The 16942-nt window shown below is 40.4% G+C and overlaps 2 protein-coding genes across 2 annotated transcripts in view; one reads left to right on the forward strand and one right to left on the reverse strand.

Annotated features, from left to right (window-relative positions):
- Positions 1 to 16942, reverse strand: part of LOC104938354 (neurofibromin) — a 162546-nt gene that overhangs the window by 32316 nt on the left and 113288 nt on the right. Inside the window, exons 35-41 of the mRNA XM_019274828.2 lie at positions 13822 to 14254; positions 13367 to 13707; positions 12575 to 12777; positions 5995 to 6188; positions 5779 to 5919; positions 712 to 991; positions 375 to 589 (exon numbers count right to left, since the gene is read on the reverse strand). Of these exons, the coding sequence (XP_019130373.2) occupies positions 375 to 589; positions 712 to 991; positions 5779 to 5919; positions 5995 to 6188; positions 12575 to 12777; positions 13367 to 13707; positions 13822 to 14254 (1807 nt within the window). The remainder of the gene's footprint in view (positions 1 to 374; positions 590 to 711; positions 992 to 5778; positions 5920 to 5994; positions 6189 to 12574; positions 12778 to 13366; positions 13708 to 13821; positions 14255 to 16942) is intronic.
- Positions 3402 to 16286, forward strand: LOC109142850 (hypothetical protein). The gene is made up of 3 exons (XM_019278064.2): positions 3402 to 3588; positions 14437 to 14598; positions 14875 to 16286. The coding sequence occupies exon 3, from the start codon at positions 14881 to 14883 to the stop codon at positions 15511 to 15513; it is 633 nt and encodes a 210-aa protein (XP_019133609.1). The 5' UTR covers positions 3402 to 3588; positions 14437 to 14598; positions 14875 to 14880; the 3' UTR covers positions 15514 to 16286.

Genomic DNA, 16942 nt, shown 5'->3' on the forward strand with positions numbered 1-16942 from the left:
AGTTAAAAGTAATAAAAAATGTCAAATTTGTTGCAAAAGCATCTCAACCTTGTGCATTGCAGAGATGCACAGGACAGTGCAAAAATAAAGATAAAAAATAAAGAGCACATGTAATAAAAACACAAAAAAACGTCAGTGATACCCGGAGCTGCTATGACACAGTTAGTATGGCACCATCTTGAGATTGCATGTTGTATTTCACCTTCATTCTGCTTCTTATATTATTTGTTCCATAATGAAATGAAAAAGCATTTATCATACTGAATATATCCTTACAAATATTATTACAGGATACAGAGATGTATATTTTAACTTTTTTTTTGCCATATGCCTCTATGGGGTTTTCCTTTATGAAATAAATGTATTGCACTGACCTCCATGATCTCCAATAAGGCCTCAGTAACAGTCTCCAGGGAGGACAGGGCAAACGTCTCCCTCTCGTAGGAGCCCGGCGAGAAGGAGCGGTCTCTGTAGCTGGAGCGGAAGGCAATGACGGCAGCTGACTTGACTTTGCTGATACCGAACAGCAGGTAGAACTTTGGCAGGGAGAACTCAGTCAGGCTCAGCCTCAGAACTTGCTTTGTCTCCTCTGAAATCATTAAACACAACAACAAACATCAAAGGACACAAGTAGCCTTTTTTGCTATACAAACAAGTTTTAATCCTTTTAGCTTTCAGATTACTCTCATATTAGCTGAGGTAAGTTCTCACCACTGAAGTTGAGCTGCGAGCATGTGCACAGAGAGTGGATGATGTTTATAACCAAACCATGTGTGGAGGCCCTCAGGGACAGTGGCCCAGTGGCCACCAGCAGGGTCACCACGTGGAACAGGTAGGGAAGGTGGGCTGCAACATCCAGCGAGTTGTTGAAGGACAGCATGAGCATGTAGCGTGCCAAAATGGCAATGTCATCCCACATCAAGTGCTGCTCTAGTGTGGGCGTTGGTGACAGGCACGTCTTATCGATGATCTTACACATCCGGCCAATAACCTGCCACAAAGAATAAAAGACCAATACTGAGATGATAATTTGCAAAGAATATATAAGATATATCTATGATATAATATATATATATATATATAATATATATATTATATATATATAATATATATATATATATTAGTGCGTCAATCGATTAAATATTTAATCGCGATTAATCGCATGGATGTCATAATTAACTCACAATTAATCGCATATTAATCGCACATATTTTTCTATTCAAAGTGTCAAAGTAAAATGGATAGGCTTGCTTTGTGCATTTTTTTTTTTTATTGCAAACCACAGCATAGTGTTACAGCCATTCATGTCTGTATTAATACTGTCAATAAACATACTTAGTCATAAAAGCAGCTCCTAAAACAAGGTGAATCAAAATAAAAGTGCATATCATTGAACATATCATTGTAAACTAGGACTCAGCCTATAGTGCAGTTACAGTAAACCAGTACAGTACACTTTCCTTTCTTAAGTTTCTTTTGAACATACTAGCAGTCAGGTTGTACTGCCTTTCTTTATTCATCAGAGGCTATCAACCCAGCCTATGAAAGGATGAACATGAACCTGTTGAACAGTTGAGCCAACCTAATAGCCTACTTATTTCCTTTGAGCCAGTTACTCAAACAGACAAGCCTGTTGACATTTTCAGATAACAGGGAAGCTCGTTTTTTCGGAACAACATGTCCAGACAGGGAAAACAATCTTTCAGACGGTACTGATGTAGCGGGTGTTGCTACTACTATGGCGACAGTAAGCTTGTTTTTAGTTGCGGTATCCATGTGCCTCTGTCGAAATCCATCCATTGTCGCCTGGTTCTGACGCGGAGGAGGCGGAGAATTTGAATCACTGTGTGTTTGGCCATTAAATGGTACTTCAGACTTGTCGTGCTACGATGGTAACTTAATTCACATCGACAGTACAAGCAGATAACTTTGGTCTTATCAACGGATCCATCTGGCAAAGTTTTAAAACTAAACTTTCCATTCATTAGTTTGTTAGCCGCGTCCATTTCAACGTCTTCCGCTCCACATCCACATCCACATGTTTCCGGTTTATAGACGGATCCTGTAGTTTTTCTAACGTGGCCACAGCAGTTTATGAAAAAAACCCATTTTACAAAGAGCGTTAATCTCGCGTTAAAAAAAATAACGACGTTAAAATTGTTTTGAATTAACGCGTTAATAACGCGATATTGACAGCACTAATAAAATAAATAATATAGAGATATAAGAAATATATATAATATAGAGATAAGAGAATTAAGGAGTTATTACTTAATTTATTTTTAATTAAATGACTTCATGTCATGGGCATTTGCTTTTATTAAAAATACACAAAAATGATTTATTACTTAAATCCTTACTTAGTTGAGTATTCCTTGATATATCTATCAATGAACTCTATGTAGGTAGTTTTTATAACATCATTATAATACATGCAGTTGGCAACCAATATGGCCATACTGATCCAACAAATTTTCCATCAGATAGATCATATCTGTCTGAGCAGCAGTAATAAAATAGAAAGCTAGCCAACATTGTTGTGTGACTGCATTTGTTCCAGTGCACTCACTGCAGCAATATTTTAGCTATTTGAAAAAAAGATGTCTTGTGGCTGCTGCTTTAATTACTGGATACGATGTTACACATCTGTGCCATTTAAACATAGAGTTTAAATATTTCAACTTATAAGGATTTATTATTTATGCTTAAAGCTGTGAAATTTTGTCACTTTGGAAAGCTGTAACCAACAAAACAATAGTCTCTCAACTTAGAAATCTGGTATGGTGAACAGTTAACAAACAATTTCTTATTTACAGACACAGAGAAAACCTTAGCAATTATTTATGTTCACATTTTCTGTCTCTATTAGCTCCATTTTCGATCTCCATTAAATATGTGTATCTTTAGCTGCTAGACGAACAACTATGCTACTCTACAGGCTAAAAAATAATGAGTGGCGCATTACTAACCTTCCATAAAAATGACTGCCATTCACCCTAAAAAAAAAAGAGTCTTTCTGACAAGACCCACAGCAAACAATGTGTATGTCTTTTTGGATATAGAGCTGATACTTATGACAATCTGGCTATAGTTATAACCACTTAGAAAACAGCATTATTCAACTCTTTGGTGACAAAGAGTTCAAGAGAAGGAGACAAGGCTCCATTGTGCTCAGTAGGCTGTACTGCCATGACATCAGACAGTAACCCTGTGGATAATACCAGCACAAAGACTCATGTATGGTGCCACAGCCATGTACACTTGTTAATGTGATATTCCTAAATTCAGTACACACTGATAAAACTGCAGAAAATCACAGAGGGGAGGAGCACTTAACTTAAACACTGACTGTCTAGTCAACAATCTTCACAAAGGCCACTATTCAGTTCAGTGCTGTTGTCTTCCATAATAGGAGCCAGGGCCTGGCTTTTCTATTGTGTCTGCCTGTGTATGTTGTGTTTGTTTATCTGAGAAGTAGGCTGAACTTAGATCCAGAGCACACAGATGATGGATAGTAAGTGGATGAGAATTTGTCTCTTTGGATAGTCTAAGGAGTGATTTAAGGCTCTGGATTAATTTCTGTTTATGGTAAGAAAGTAATTATTACATTTAATGCTAATTTTACACATCGGTGCCAAATTGGTACAGAAACTTAAGTTCATTAACACACCTTGTCACTTCGCTATAATTAATTAAATTATGTGATTGCTGTAATTATAGTGTAACACTTACTTTAACAATATGGAAAAGCATTATTCAAACTAAATGTAACATCAAGTGAGTAGAAACATTTTGAAATACATGGGAGGGTTACAAGTATGTTGCTTAAAAAACTGTGTCGATTTGGCCTAGGCCTGGAATTGGCAGCTTGTATGTAGAATTGCAAACTCAGCGCTTATGATGTGAAATGAAACCTCTGAGATTTCTGTAGAAGGATTTTTACAATTTAACATGTAAATGGTGCATTCTTGTTCACTTTGAAGTGAAAATATGTAAAAGATATACATATAAAGTTGAGTTAAGTTATGTCAGTGGTACAGCCAAGATAGACTAGAGTAATTCTGTTCAGCTGCTTTATGTCCAAATTCATTTCTGTATTGTGGCCAGAACCAGGTTAGCACATGGCTGTTGTTGCTGCTTAGTCTTTTTCTTCTTCAGTCACTTCTTTCTGCTGAAAATGGTGGGTTGTGAAACATTTTAGTGGAACTTACTTGTTGCTGAAATATGCTATACAGTTAAACATGCCTCACTAAGCTGTGCAATATGAAGATATATGTCATGAGTCTCACATTTCATATTATGGTCGATAGTTTATTTAGCTGTATTACAAATCACACTTTAATATAATTTTTTAGTAACTTGGACAACTTCTGCACAGACATAGGCAAGAAATCTGCAAGAGGGCAAACAAATGTGGAGGAAAGTGAACGTGACATAGAACTGGGTAATTCCACAATTCCAAAAATCACTCCAAGCAGTCAAGACAGAAGAGCTTGTACCTGGGAGGGGGGCTACTCTGGTTAAATAGAGAAATCTGATTTTGTGGTTCTCGGATACAAATCAGTTATTGGGACATGAAATTCCCTACATCAGGATATGATGTAGGGAATTGTTGGTCATATTGCACAGCCCTATTTGTCACACAACAAGACAAGAAAAGGATGAGTTGTTGAGTTGTTTTGGCATGCATCATCTGCTGCGAGCTACAATGCTTTACGGAAGCAAATCACTCATGTCTCATTAGTTCACTTGCAGAGTAGGGATGTAACGATACATCGTGACACGATTAAAATCGGTACAAATGCGTGACGACTCGCATCGGTTGACAGAAAAAATGAATCGCGATTCTTGGCGAATGCGAGAGAAGTAGGATATGTTCTTTTTCGTCTTTTTTTAAAATTAGAAATAGGTTACGTTGTGGCTGCAGCTTCCACTGCCGCGTCTGCCTTTCTGTGTCACACACACACACACACACACACACACCTACACACACACACACCTACACACATGCGCAGTAGTGGTAATCGGCGTCAGGCCTCACTGTACCGTAAATGATACCATAACACAGACCCTCCAGGAATTCATGTTGCAATTTGCAACTTCAACGCAACTTCAGTGAATCCCCGTGAATTCAGGGGTGTTGCAATTTTAACCAATCACCGCAACTTCCGCGCAGTCTGCCCGAGGGATCAAACTCGGGTCAGGGACGGCCGCACGGTGCGGGAGGATCCCCCTCATGGGACCTCTCCCCGGTGCTGGCTGGCCCCCGCCGGGCGCATTTCCTCCGAGGTGGTGCGCCGCGACCGGCTCTGCGTTTACAGCGCCCGGACCTCGCCGTTTCCCGGGGCCGTGGACTCTCATTAAAGGGTAAATGAGCTATCATCTTGTTGTTTTTATTTTCAGTTAGCTCATACTTCAAGCTGAAAGGTAATGGTCAGATCAGCTGCTTGCTGGCAGCCCTAATAAGAACACAAACTGTTTGAGAGTTTCTGTAAAGAGAGATTTTTTTCCTACAAATAAAAATATATTTTTATTTGGTCATAATTTGTCTGTAGCTCATTTTGATTTAAAAAAAATCATGAAAAAATCGTATCGTGAAAAAAAAATCGTGACTCGAATCGAGTCGTGAGTTGAGTGTATCGTTACATCCCTATTGCAGAGTGTTTAAAAACTGGTTGAATTAAATGAAAGAATAAACCAGTCCCCTGCAAAATAGAGGTCATTAATAACATGCTCTGTGAAGTATTATTGCATATTCATGCTGAGTGGGAGGCTCACCTTGCTGGAGACAAGTTTAACATTTCCTGAAGCCAGAGCCACTGCCGTATCAGCCATGACCTCTGCTTTGATGGAACCCAGGCCTCCTGTGGCACTGGTCTTAATAAAACTGTCTAAAACCACATCCAGCAGGTCTGTTATCTGAAAACAGAAAGAGAGTTCACAAAGATCCACAACACATTTTTAATTATTAGGCTGTTGGTGTGGTAGACTCACCTGGCCCAGGCTACCCCAGATCTTAGCCTGGATAGAGGGATACATTTGCTTTTCATTGATCGTCATAGTGATGAGTTTGTCCAAAATGGCAGTGACACGCTGGCGCTTCGCATCATCATTGTGCTTACAGAAGCGAACCAGGTTGAGCAGCCAGGGTGTCATGTACTCGAGGCACAGATGTTTTAGCTCAATACCTGCAATAGAAAAAGAAGACTCTACTACCACATTACTGCACACTTATCTGGACCATACATTAATCCAGATTTATACTGTCCCACTGTTTATCGATATATATATGTACATGCAGGCCTGGCCCTTTCATGGCCCTAAGCAAGGTTTCATTTGTGGCCCCAAAAACTCCTAGTGCAGTCAACAAATCGCGCGCACACACACTGCTAATAACTGAGTGAACACATGCACACAATAGAGATGGACAAATCATACAACATCTCCACTACACTACAAACTACACATAATGTGAAACTAAACAAACTAAGCATAATGTGAAAAGTAAATGATGGAGAAAACAAAACAAAGTGTTCAAAGATCATGGAGTCAATAAGAGTGAGGATAATTAACAAAATATGATGATGATGATTTGCACACAGGAACATATATAATTCTATATTTCCATGAGGGACTTTGAGGCTTCCTGTTTATTTTATATTCATGTTAGATTTAATGTTATGATACAAGATTTCAGCATTGCGGAACAATCAGGCTACATTCATGATTTTATTAAGAATCATTATAATGTTTCAGGACGTTCCCATAACCATAGTAACTCACGGTCCAGAGGAGACGGAGAGACGCTGTGCTGCTGCCAGAAGAGACGCTGAATGAAGCCGTTCACACTAATTAACACACTAACTCCAGTGAAAGTGCAGACTGAAGTCGCTATTTCACACATGTAGCACATCATTGTTCATGTTGGACATGTTCCCAAAACTTTACAAACCGAGTCTCAAAATGACGACACAGATCTGTGATGCAGTCAGAAATTGATAATTGACTGTCGGAGCGTGACAGTGGACAGACACAGATAGCAGAGCCTCTCTGCTATCTGTGTCTGCCCACAGTGTCAGGACAGAGACAACAGAGAGACAGACAGGACACAGACAGCAGAGAGACAGACAGGACACAGACAGCAGAGAGACAGACAGGACACAGACAGCAGAGAGGCAGACAGGACACAGACAGCAGAGAGGCAGACAGGACACAGACAGCAGACAGACAGAACTGTGCAGACCATTTCAGACTATCAAGAGGAGAGTGATTGATGTGGATCTGTAGGTTGATGGACGTGTCATAGTCATTGTGTGAGAGTTGGCAGCCCCTGAACGAGTCAGTCAACATCGTACAAAGAATGTGTCCAAATGAATGTGTGTGGCCCTTAGCAGTTGTGACCTCAAGCAACCACATAGCTTGCTTATGCCAGCAGCCGACCTTCTGTACATGTACATACTACTGCTTTTTGCACTTGTGGTTAGATGCTAATCTGCATTTCACCGTCTTGTGCTTTGTGCAGTTACAATAAATTGAATCTAATTTGATTGTCACTCACTGATGCTCATCAATGTAGTGAAGGATCCCATTTAACGCACACAATACTTAAAAACATGTTACCAGTTCATATGCTTAGTTTAGTCTATGTTCTACTTAATTACACACACAAGGGCAGTTAAATATAATGTGTGAACGATGAGAGAATTGAGTCCATCATAATCAACCAATGCAGAATAATCACAGCCAGAACTAAACCAGAACCACTGGAAACATGTCAAACTGCTAACTGCTGCACAATTCAGCCTTCTGACACACTGGCAACAAGACTGCTGCTTCGCATAATGTAAAAGGCACTAACTATTTGCAAAAAAAACAAGGATTCATCATGCTCTCTTTATGACTGACCCAACTTAGAACTCTTTCAACAATTTAAGAGATTTGCTCTTAATAGTTCACTGTACAGGCTGCCTCATGGAAGCACATTTTAAGGATCGGATGTTTGGTCCAAACCAAAGTGCTATGGCTCAGCTGTATACTGTATAAGAAGCATCACAGCCTCTAAGAGCTCTTAGCAGAGCTATTATGTTCCTAATGCTGGTTAAACATCTAGTTTTTACTCCACCCGAGTGAATAACCATTTTATTGAAAGAACTTAAATCTGATAAAGTTCTCATGAGATGGAAAGCAGGGTGCTATTCCTTGTTCATATTTCTGTGTAGACAGACAGGTAGATAGGAAGGGACCTGTTGTGGATATTGATTGACGTTTACAATAGTGCTCAATGTGCCTCACATCCACACTGCTATGCATTGCAGGCATAGATTGTATGAAATATGGACATAGTATCCAAAACGTCACCCACAGGTTTCTGAAGTACGGCTGTGAAGCTCACAGTGTGGTGAGTCTGGTCTTTTGCCAATCCTGCCTCCACCAGCTCCCAGCTACAACAACAGTGAGCAAAGACGTAATGCATTGAGCTAAGGTGGGCTGAAAGGATCCTGGTCAGAGATGGTTAATAAAACAATTAGAGAATCTTAACTGAAGAGACACTTCCTGGATCTCCGTCATGTGGGTTTAGCCACTGCCACTCCCCTTTAGGAGACCAGCAGCAGGTCTGAGGGTACGATCGAATAGTAAAAAAAAAGAGAGCTCCTAAGTCCTTCGAACCACTTTTTCTTGACCTTGTTGGAAAACGTCACAGAAAGATGTGAAGGAGAACTCATAAGAAGTTAGGAAAGACTACGTCATTATGAGATGGCGAATGTTATTAACGTGATCTGTGGTAAAACTACAAAGTTCAGAAGATGGACTACAAAACACGCATCTGAGATACTTCTCCCCACGGCTCTTAGTGTGTTAATAAGAGTTTATTAAATAATAAATGAATATTGGTCACCTGTCACAAAAGTCAAATGTGTTTGTTACGCTGGTATGGTCGCTCACCTTCCTGTCCACTCATATAGAAACATTAGCAAGTTATGGCAAAGATTAACATGATTAACAATCAACAGTAACTTCATGATGACCTGCAGGACACTGGATGTCACAGTTACAAACAGTTTGTACTCTGTGTGTGAACGCAGCTCCACAGTCAATAACAGAACACACTTCATGATCAAAGTTTTTACCTCAGGTCAACATGTATGTTCATATTAACACGCTCTCTGCTGCAGGCTGCATCACACTGTAAAATACATTGATGTTTTCTTTCTTATGTCTGGTTGTGAATGACTGAACGGTGCGTCGATTTTTTGGCACTGCCGCAAGGAATTGTGGGACAGCACTACTTCCTTTCCTTTTGTAAAGAATGGTCCAGTGTATCCTATGCTAAATGAGATAATAAAGGAAGCATTGAAGCTCCTTTCCTTAACAGTTAAAGAATTCAAACAGCTCTTATCACGCCGGCTTCACTAACACTTCTGGATCATTTCACTTCACTCAAGAACCTTCGACCGCACCCTGAGTCTATTTTATGAGACCGTGGCACAGATTATGAGTGATCCTTTCTCCTCAGAGTCACTGAAGTAGTGTTGGGAAGTTCAAGTTTTTTTAACTGACTCGGATCTTTTACTTTCGGATGGTAAATTTAACAAATCTTTTTTTGAGTCATTTGGTTCATTCACTGTGCAGCACTGTAGCCCTCTTGTGGCCAAGGTAAATGTGACAAATGAATAAAAGACCGATCCGTATAAACAAACCGCTCTGTGTACTGCATGAAAATGAACAAATCACTCACTGAGACTACTCATTACTTCTGAGGCATATTAAAAATTAGTTCAAATTGGGGTGTCAATTAGCTCAATTCGTAAAGCATCCCTCCAGGGTTTGAAGCCCTAACACGGGACTCACACAGGAGGCGGAACGGCAGCGGAACAGTCCTTTGCCCGGCGTCAACTCACACCGGACGCGGATCAGCCGTGGAACGGCAGCGGAGCGAGCCGGCCGTATTCACGCGAGATCACGAGATCACGCGAGAATCCTGGACATACCCGAGACCCCGCGATAGACTGTGTATAAAAAAAAACAACAACAACAAACAGCTGACTTTGCTTCTCCGACGTGGAGGAGATTATAAAAAGCATCTGTTGTGTCATAAATGATTGTGTGATGTTCCACGTCAACAATTAGTCTCTCGTTGAGACCCTTTGATCGATCTTTGATCACCTGGTGCCACCGGTCATGACGTAACGTTGATGTGAAGTTGTAAAAAGCTACATGAACTGCGTATTGTGTTTTATTTTGAAAGGGGGCGGAAGTTTATTATGTTGATTCTGTGTCGGATTTCCTGTCTGGTGCGCAGTGCTCTGTTGAAATTTACGAGGTTTAGCCGCGGCTCGCGGAAGAAATAGAAATCCTGCGGAAAGCTCGCGCCGTGGCGCGGAGAGCCGCTTCTGGGACGCTTCTGATCCGCTACGGTGACCGCGGCGGTGCCGTTCCGCTTCCGTTCCGCTTCCGTTCCGCTTCCGTTCCGCGTCCGGTGTGAGTTGGCCTTAAGGGCAGCCCTTTGCTGCATGTCATTCCCCATCTCTCTCTCTCATCTTATGTGTTGGCTTCACTTCACAGCCACTGAGGCTGCCACTTGGTTGAAGTTAGCGTCATAATACACAACCGCAAAAAATGAGCAGTGGCCTGTCTGGCAGAGAACCTGGTTTTCTTGCCTGGTTTGCCTCCTGGCATTTCAAGGCTGAGTCAATTCGGTTAACCACACGGCTGACTGAGCCAACAACGATTAGCAATTTGCTATACAGCGATCCTCCAGAAGATTCAGTTAGGAGCAGTTAATTAGAAGTTAGCTACTTTTGCAAGTAGTCAATCAGGAAATAGTGTAAATCACAGAGAGTTGAAGAGCCAGAGGAGAGAAAAAAAAAATCAGAGAGAAAACCAACACATATATATATACTGTATAAAACATGATCCAGTTTAACCAAAATCACTGAATAAAGTTAGAAAGTTGTGCTTTTGTACAGTAATCAGTGAGTCCATCTCCCTCACAATCACTGTACACAACAGAAATCACTCCACTCCAGCAGCGTCAGAAGACAGAAAGCAGTTCATTGGATGTAAAATTAATATAAACTCCAAAGTGCAGGATGAGACATGTTTACCGGAGTATAGATATACAGTGCAATATCAACTTCTGACTTAATGGGGTCTATGTGCATAGACAATTTAATGTTGTCTATGCACATAATGGTCCCTTATTTATCACGGGGGATACGTTCTAAAAATAACCCACAATAAACGAAATCCGCAAAGTAAGTTTTACAATTATTATACATGTTTTAAGGCCGTAAAACCCCTAACCACACACTATTATACACCTTTTTACACGCATTTTGTACAGCACTCCCTTAGCCAAATTAGGACGCAGAACACAATGCGTGTTCATACTATACAGTACGCTGTAAAAAAAAGCATGCAAAATTACACTAAAAAAATCCGTGAAACAGCGAGTCTGTGAAAAGTGAACCGCGTTATAGCGAGGGTCGACTGTAATACAGCTATATGTACAGTACCAGTCAAACGTTTGGACACACTTTCTCATTCACTATTTTTTCTTTATTTTTATTATTTTCTACATTGTATATTAATATTGAAGACATCAAGGCACAACAATTGCAAATTTGTGATAAACAAAAATAGTGTAATCAAAACAAAATATGTTTTGCTGTTGCTCTGATGACAGCACTGCGCACCCAATCAACTTCAAGATGTCATCACCTGGAATGGTTTTCCAAGTTCCCATATATGCTGAGCTCTTGTTGGCTGCCTTTTCTTCACTCTACAGTGCGACTCATCCTAAGCCATCTCAACTGGGTTTAGGTCGGATGATTAAGGAGGGTAGGTGATGCATTGCTCTCCCTTTTGGTGAAATATCCATTTGGGTCATTGTCATATTGAAAAACTGAAAAAAAATAATGGTTCCACTAAGCACAAGCCAGATGCTTAGTGCAGAATGCTGAGGTAGCCATGTTAAGTGTGCCTTGAATTTTGAATAAATCGCCATGTGTCACCAGCAAAGCAGCCCGACACCAACACACCTCATCCTCCAGTGTGAACTACACATGCAGATATCATGGATATATTATATTATGTATATATTATATCGTGGATATATTTGAGGTGCTGTTAATTTGTTATTTTTAAGTCTGGTAACTCTAATGACATTCTCTGTAAAACAGGGTAACTCTTGGTCTCATAGGTGGTCTCATGGTTTCATAGTATAGTGCACATGATAAATTTAAAGTTTTTGATATTTTCTGGATTGATTGACTTTCATGTCTTAAAGTAATGATGGATTGTTGTTTCTCTTTATTTAGTTGAGTAGTTCTTCCCATAATATGAATTACTACAGAAGCTGAAGAATTTACTTTAAATATTAAATTTATTTTGCTTTGTTTACACTTTTTTGTTCACCGCATAATTCCATGTGTCCCTTCATAGTTTTGATGTCTTCAGTATTAGTCTACAATGTAGAAAATAATAAAAAACATTAAATGAGAAGATGTATCCAAACTTTTGACTGGTACCGAGCCTGTGTATGTTTGTCAGCACCTCTGTTGAGTGGACTTACTGGACTTGCTGAAACCTGAAATACACTCCTCCAGAAACTCCAGTGTCAGATGTGGCTCATTGGCAGCCAGAGTCTTGCTGATGGAAACTATGAAAAGGGTGTTGTTGGCTGGGATGCAGAGGCCAGACGTCTCCAGCAGCTGGCCCTCTATCTTTAGGTTGAAGGTGCAGGTCAAAGCACACAAAAGATTGTAAGCTGCAGACCTGGATGTGGGATGGACAACAAATCGGATGTGTTCAGCCCTTACAATAGTAGTACAGAAAAAGTGTTCCTCAGTTGTTGTTTTTTCCTAATAATTTTGGGCAGATAGAATAGTTTCTTTCCATGTGGTGTAATTCAAATAAACCTATAGACACTATATTGTGTAGACTACACAGGCCAAAACAGAAGATATTTGAAATTTTGCTACTTCTAAATCTTGATAGAAAAGCAAAACACTAAATATTTGAACTGTGAGGAAATAGAGAAATTGTGTGCTGCATTTTAGATAACAATGGTAAATGGATCATATTTATTTAACACTTTTCTACTCTTCTGACCCCTAAACATATTCACCCATTCATACAAACATGCATACTGCCATGCAGGGTGCCAACTGCTCATCAGAAAGGAGCTAATTCATTCACACACTGGCAAATGCCATTTTGGGCACTTTTAATTTAGACTCCTTGCAAACTCCAACTCTGAGTAGCCAACAACAAAAATACAATTTGTATGGCATTAAAAAAGTACTATGATTTTCTAAATCAAAGAATCTTGCTAGAATAACTTAAAATGCCCTGGATGACTGACCTGAGGCTGGGGTCAGAACTGCCGAGGTTCAGCAGGGCGATGTTGAGCAGAGTGCCGGGAACATCTTTTGGCCTGATTTTGGTGTGCTGTGGGATGGAATCAGGTTGGGACAGTTCCCAGCGAGTCCGGATATGGATGATGGACTGGACGATGGCATCACACTCCTGGTGCATGAATGTGAGCGGGGTGCCCTGGTTGGCCATGGTGAGGGTGAACTGGCTCTCATCGACCAGGCAGATCTCTTCAATCTCTGAGGCGTAGTAGACATCATTGAGGAAGACAGGCTGGCCGAGGACACGGGTACGCTCGGCTGAGGTTACCTGAACTGCTGTTGAGCCCACCTGGTTAGTAAAAAAACACAGTTTTTGGAAACCATTATAATATTGACCTTGACTAATCAAATACTTTGTTTTTATGAAACCCTTTAGCACAGACCGCTATGGCTGCATCCTCACCTTTATTGAAACCTTGGTGTCTTTGTGGGCCAGCTTGAGGGCATTGTGGAACACTTTAAGGTCTTCCTCCAGGGTCAATGTGGCTGCAGGCAGCTTCTGCTGATCAGGTTCAATGTGCTCAGCCAGCTTAGCCGGAGAGTCGATGAACTGAAGCCGTTTGCTACCCTTCAGTCCTGTCAGCAGCCGCTCATGGTACTTTGTGTACTCCCTCACCCAGGTGTTGCAGTTGTAGACATAAACAGCTGCTACATTCTCATAGGCAAAGCCAGGAAAGACGACGAACCACTTGGACAGAAAGTCTGTTTTGAAGCGATTGCTGGGTCCTACATGTGTTAAGTCCACAACTATCTCATAGGGCTTAGCATAGTAGGGTTTGAGAGTGAGGAGGACATGGTAGATTAGCAGGTCACCATTGATCTGGCCTGTTTTAAACCTAAAGAGAGGAGATAAAAAAATATATAAGACAAGGTCAAATTCGAGCCTGCAGTAAAAGGTACATTATCATTTTGTTAGGGGTTACTTTTGTACACATGCTTGCCTAAAAGTATGAGATGTGAAAGCTGTTTTGGTTTCCGATAAACTACATTTCTTTTTTTGTGTCTCATTTCCTGTAAGTTCTTAAGCAGCTGTTGTTTAAACCAGAGGCCCTGAAATAATCAGACCAGAAAAAGACCCAGAAAGGGGGTCAGGAAGTGAGTTCAGTGAGTTCTCAAGAGTCCAACTGCACCAGGTGTCTCTCACTGCATCCTCCTGCATCTCCAGATAAGACTACTTCAAGTAAGTTGTCAATGGCATTGTCAAGCTTGTGATCACATTAAAAAAGCTAAACCTTTTAGTGAAACAACCACAACCAAGTAGTGAATGTAACTGTAAAATCAACTTTCTGACTTTTGGGCATTTACATATACTTAAGTTTCTTCTTACTTAAGTGGTAGCTTCATCAGGGCTAAGAGCAATTCAGTACATATAAATGAACTAAACAGTTTAGCCATAAACTGTCAGTGATGCAGATGGTCGACATTTCTGAACTGAAACTTTTTATTATTATTTCAGAGCACAATGGAAGGCACCAGAACTTCTCTCTGGCTGTTTCTCCTGCTCAGCCAGTTGCCATTCTGCACTACTGATGCAGACAAAGACCTTTCAACCATGCAACCTTCTCTCACTCAAACACAAGATCACGGTGGCAACCCAACCCCTGCTTCAGAGGCCAGCCTCACTACCACTGACCACACACCTGATGCAGGCACCAATGACACTCGTGGCAACTGTTTGATCGACACTGAGATGGGTCTGATTGCTATAGGTTCAGCAGGGGGGCTGATTGTCTGCCTACTGATTGCCACTGTGGTACTAGCTTGCCAGGTGTACAAGACTCAGCACCGGGTTTATGCCCCCCGATCCTCCCGGTCCAACATGGACTTAGTGAGTGGTACGAGCTATGAGGTTGGGGGACTGGTGGGGCCGTGTGATGCTAGTGTCATGCTCGAGGAGATGAGAGCAGACAGCAATCTGGAGGACGAAAGTCAGGCCGAAATACGATCGGCACAGGAGGAGACTGGGGGAGGACTCGAGGAAGGAGCCACAGCAATGGGTTTTGATCATGAAGAGAAGGCCTGTTATAGTTCCAGCTCCAGGGACTCCTGTCTGGAGGTTCCCAGGGATCTTGAGGACATGCCTCTTGTTGTGTGAGAAAATAATCCAACTTCAGTAAACTCCAACTCTAGACACTTCACAAACCACAACCTCTCAGTTCTGCTGTATTGTCATTCAAATTGTTTCATTCATGGTCTTTCCAGTTCATAAAACCTCAGAAAAAGTAGGGGTGCCTAGGCATCACTTGAAATTTGGAATACTAGCAATATTAGTGATATTAGAATTTTTGGTATCCGCATCAAAAAGGACCTGTCAAAAATAAAATAGATTTTAAACAGTCCTAAAAAAGTATTATGGTTCAATACCCAGTCCTAGTAATGTGTATATATTTTGACGTATGATGCTACCAGTGGAATTTCTTCAAAATATGTACCCTTTAGAAAAAAGCATGTAAAATAATGTAATTCTGTATAACTTTTAAACATCCTACATGATATACTACTTATTTTATTCACTTGATTAACAAATTCAACACTGACTAAAAGATTTTTCAGTTTGAGTGACTTTTCTTTTTTTTTACAATGAGTGGTCACAATAATTTAAGAAACAGACAAATGGCAAACCAACAAGAAGATCGATACATCTTTAATTTTAAAGAGAGATCCCAAGATCTATTCCTAGATCTCATACAGCATTTTCGTTAGCTAACAGTCCCTTATTAATTAATACATTTATGTTGAGCTTCTGTGAGTTTGTTCTGTTTTGTCTGTGATCTCTTACCTGTACCGCAGACTTTCTAATACAACTGTTATTTCATTGCTCTTGTGTACACAAGCCTGTTAATATGACAGTTCTTCAATAAATGGATTTTTGGACTGTGTCAATATCTTGTATTTCAAATTATTATTCATAAAAAAAGTCACCAACCCTATATTTATTTTGGCTTTTTCAGGGAGTGCATAGGTGTAAAAAAAGATAAATTAATTATAATTATAAGAAATGATTAGCCAGACGGTAAATACTGAAGTAGTGTGGCAAGCAGAAATAATGTAAAACAAAACCTTTTTATTATAATTATTATGGAGAACTATATCATATCAACTATAACAGTATATTTATTACAGGTTTCACGTTTAGTATTGTCACATTGAGGCTTGGGAAGTTGAGAGGGCTAAGCGCAGTCTACTTGGGCCTTCAGACTCGGGTGTGGCCTCATTAGGTTGAGGTTAATCTTAGACTACATGAACTAAAGTTTGTAGGCTTCTGGCCTACTGTATCTGAGTGTAAAATAGTTTTTGTGGTTTAAGAATGCGTTGTGAATGTAAAGCTTTTGGTGATCTCACTCTGCTGTTACCCTGGCAGCTTGAGTACATTTAAAATCATGTGTGTATGTAAAATCAAGTCCAAACGCTGTGATACATGGTTTTGGTTGAGATGTACCTCACTTATACCCAGTGTACCCAGTGTGCTCTTTTTCCTCTATGGGCTACCAAAAATCAAGCAAACGTACTAATGTATGCCACCA

Source organism: Larimichthys crocea, unplaced genomic scaffold, assembly GCF_000972845.2.
Source record: "Larimichthys crocea isolate SSNF unplaced genomic scaffold, L_crocea_2.0 scaffold320, whole genome shotgun sequence".
Classification (NCBI taxonomy): Eukaryota; Metazoa; Chordata; class Actinopteri; family Sciaenidae; genus Larimichthys; species Larimichthys crocea.

Coding starts and splice junctions, on each gene's coding strand:
- LOC109142850 (XM_019278064.2), top strand. CDS start 14,881: ATGGAAGGCACCAGAACTTCTCTCTGGCTGTTTCTCCTGCTCAGCCAG.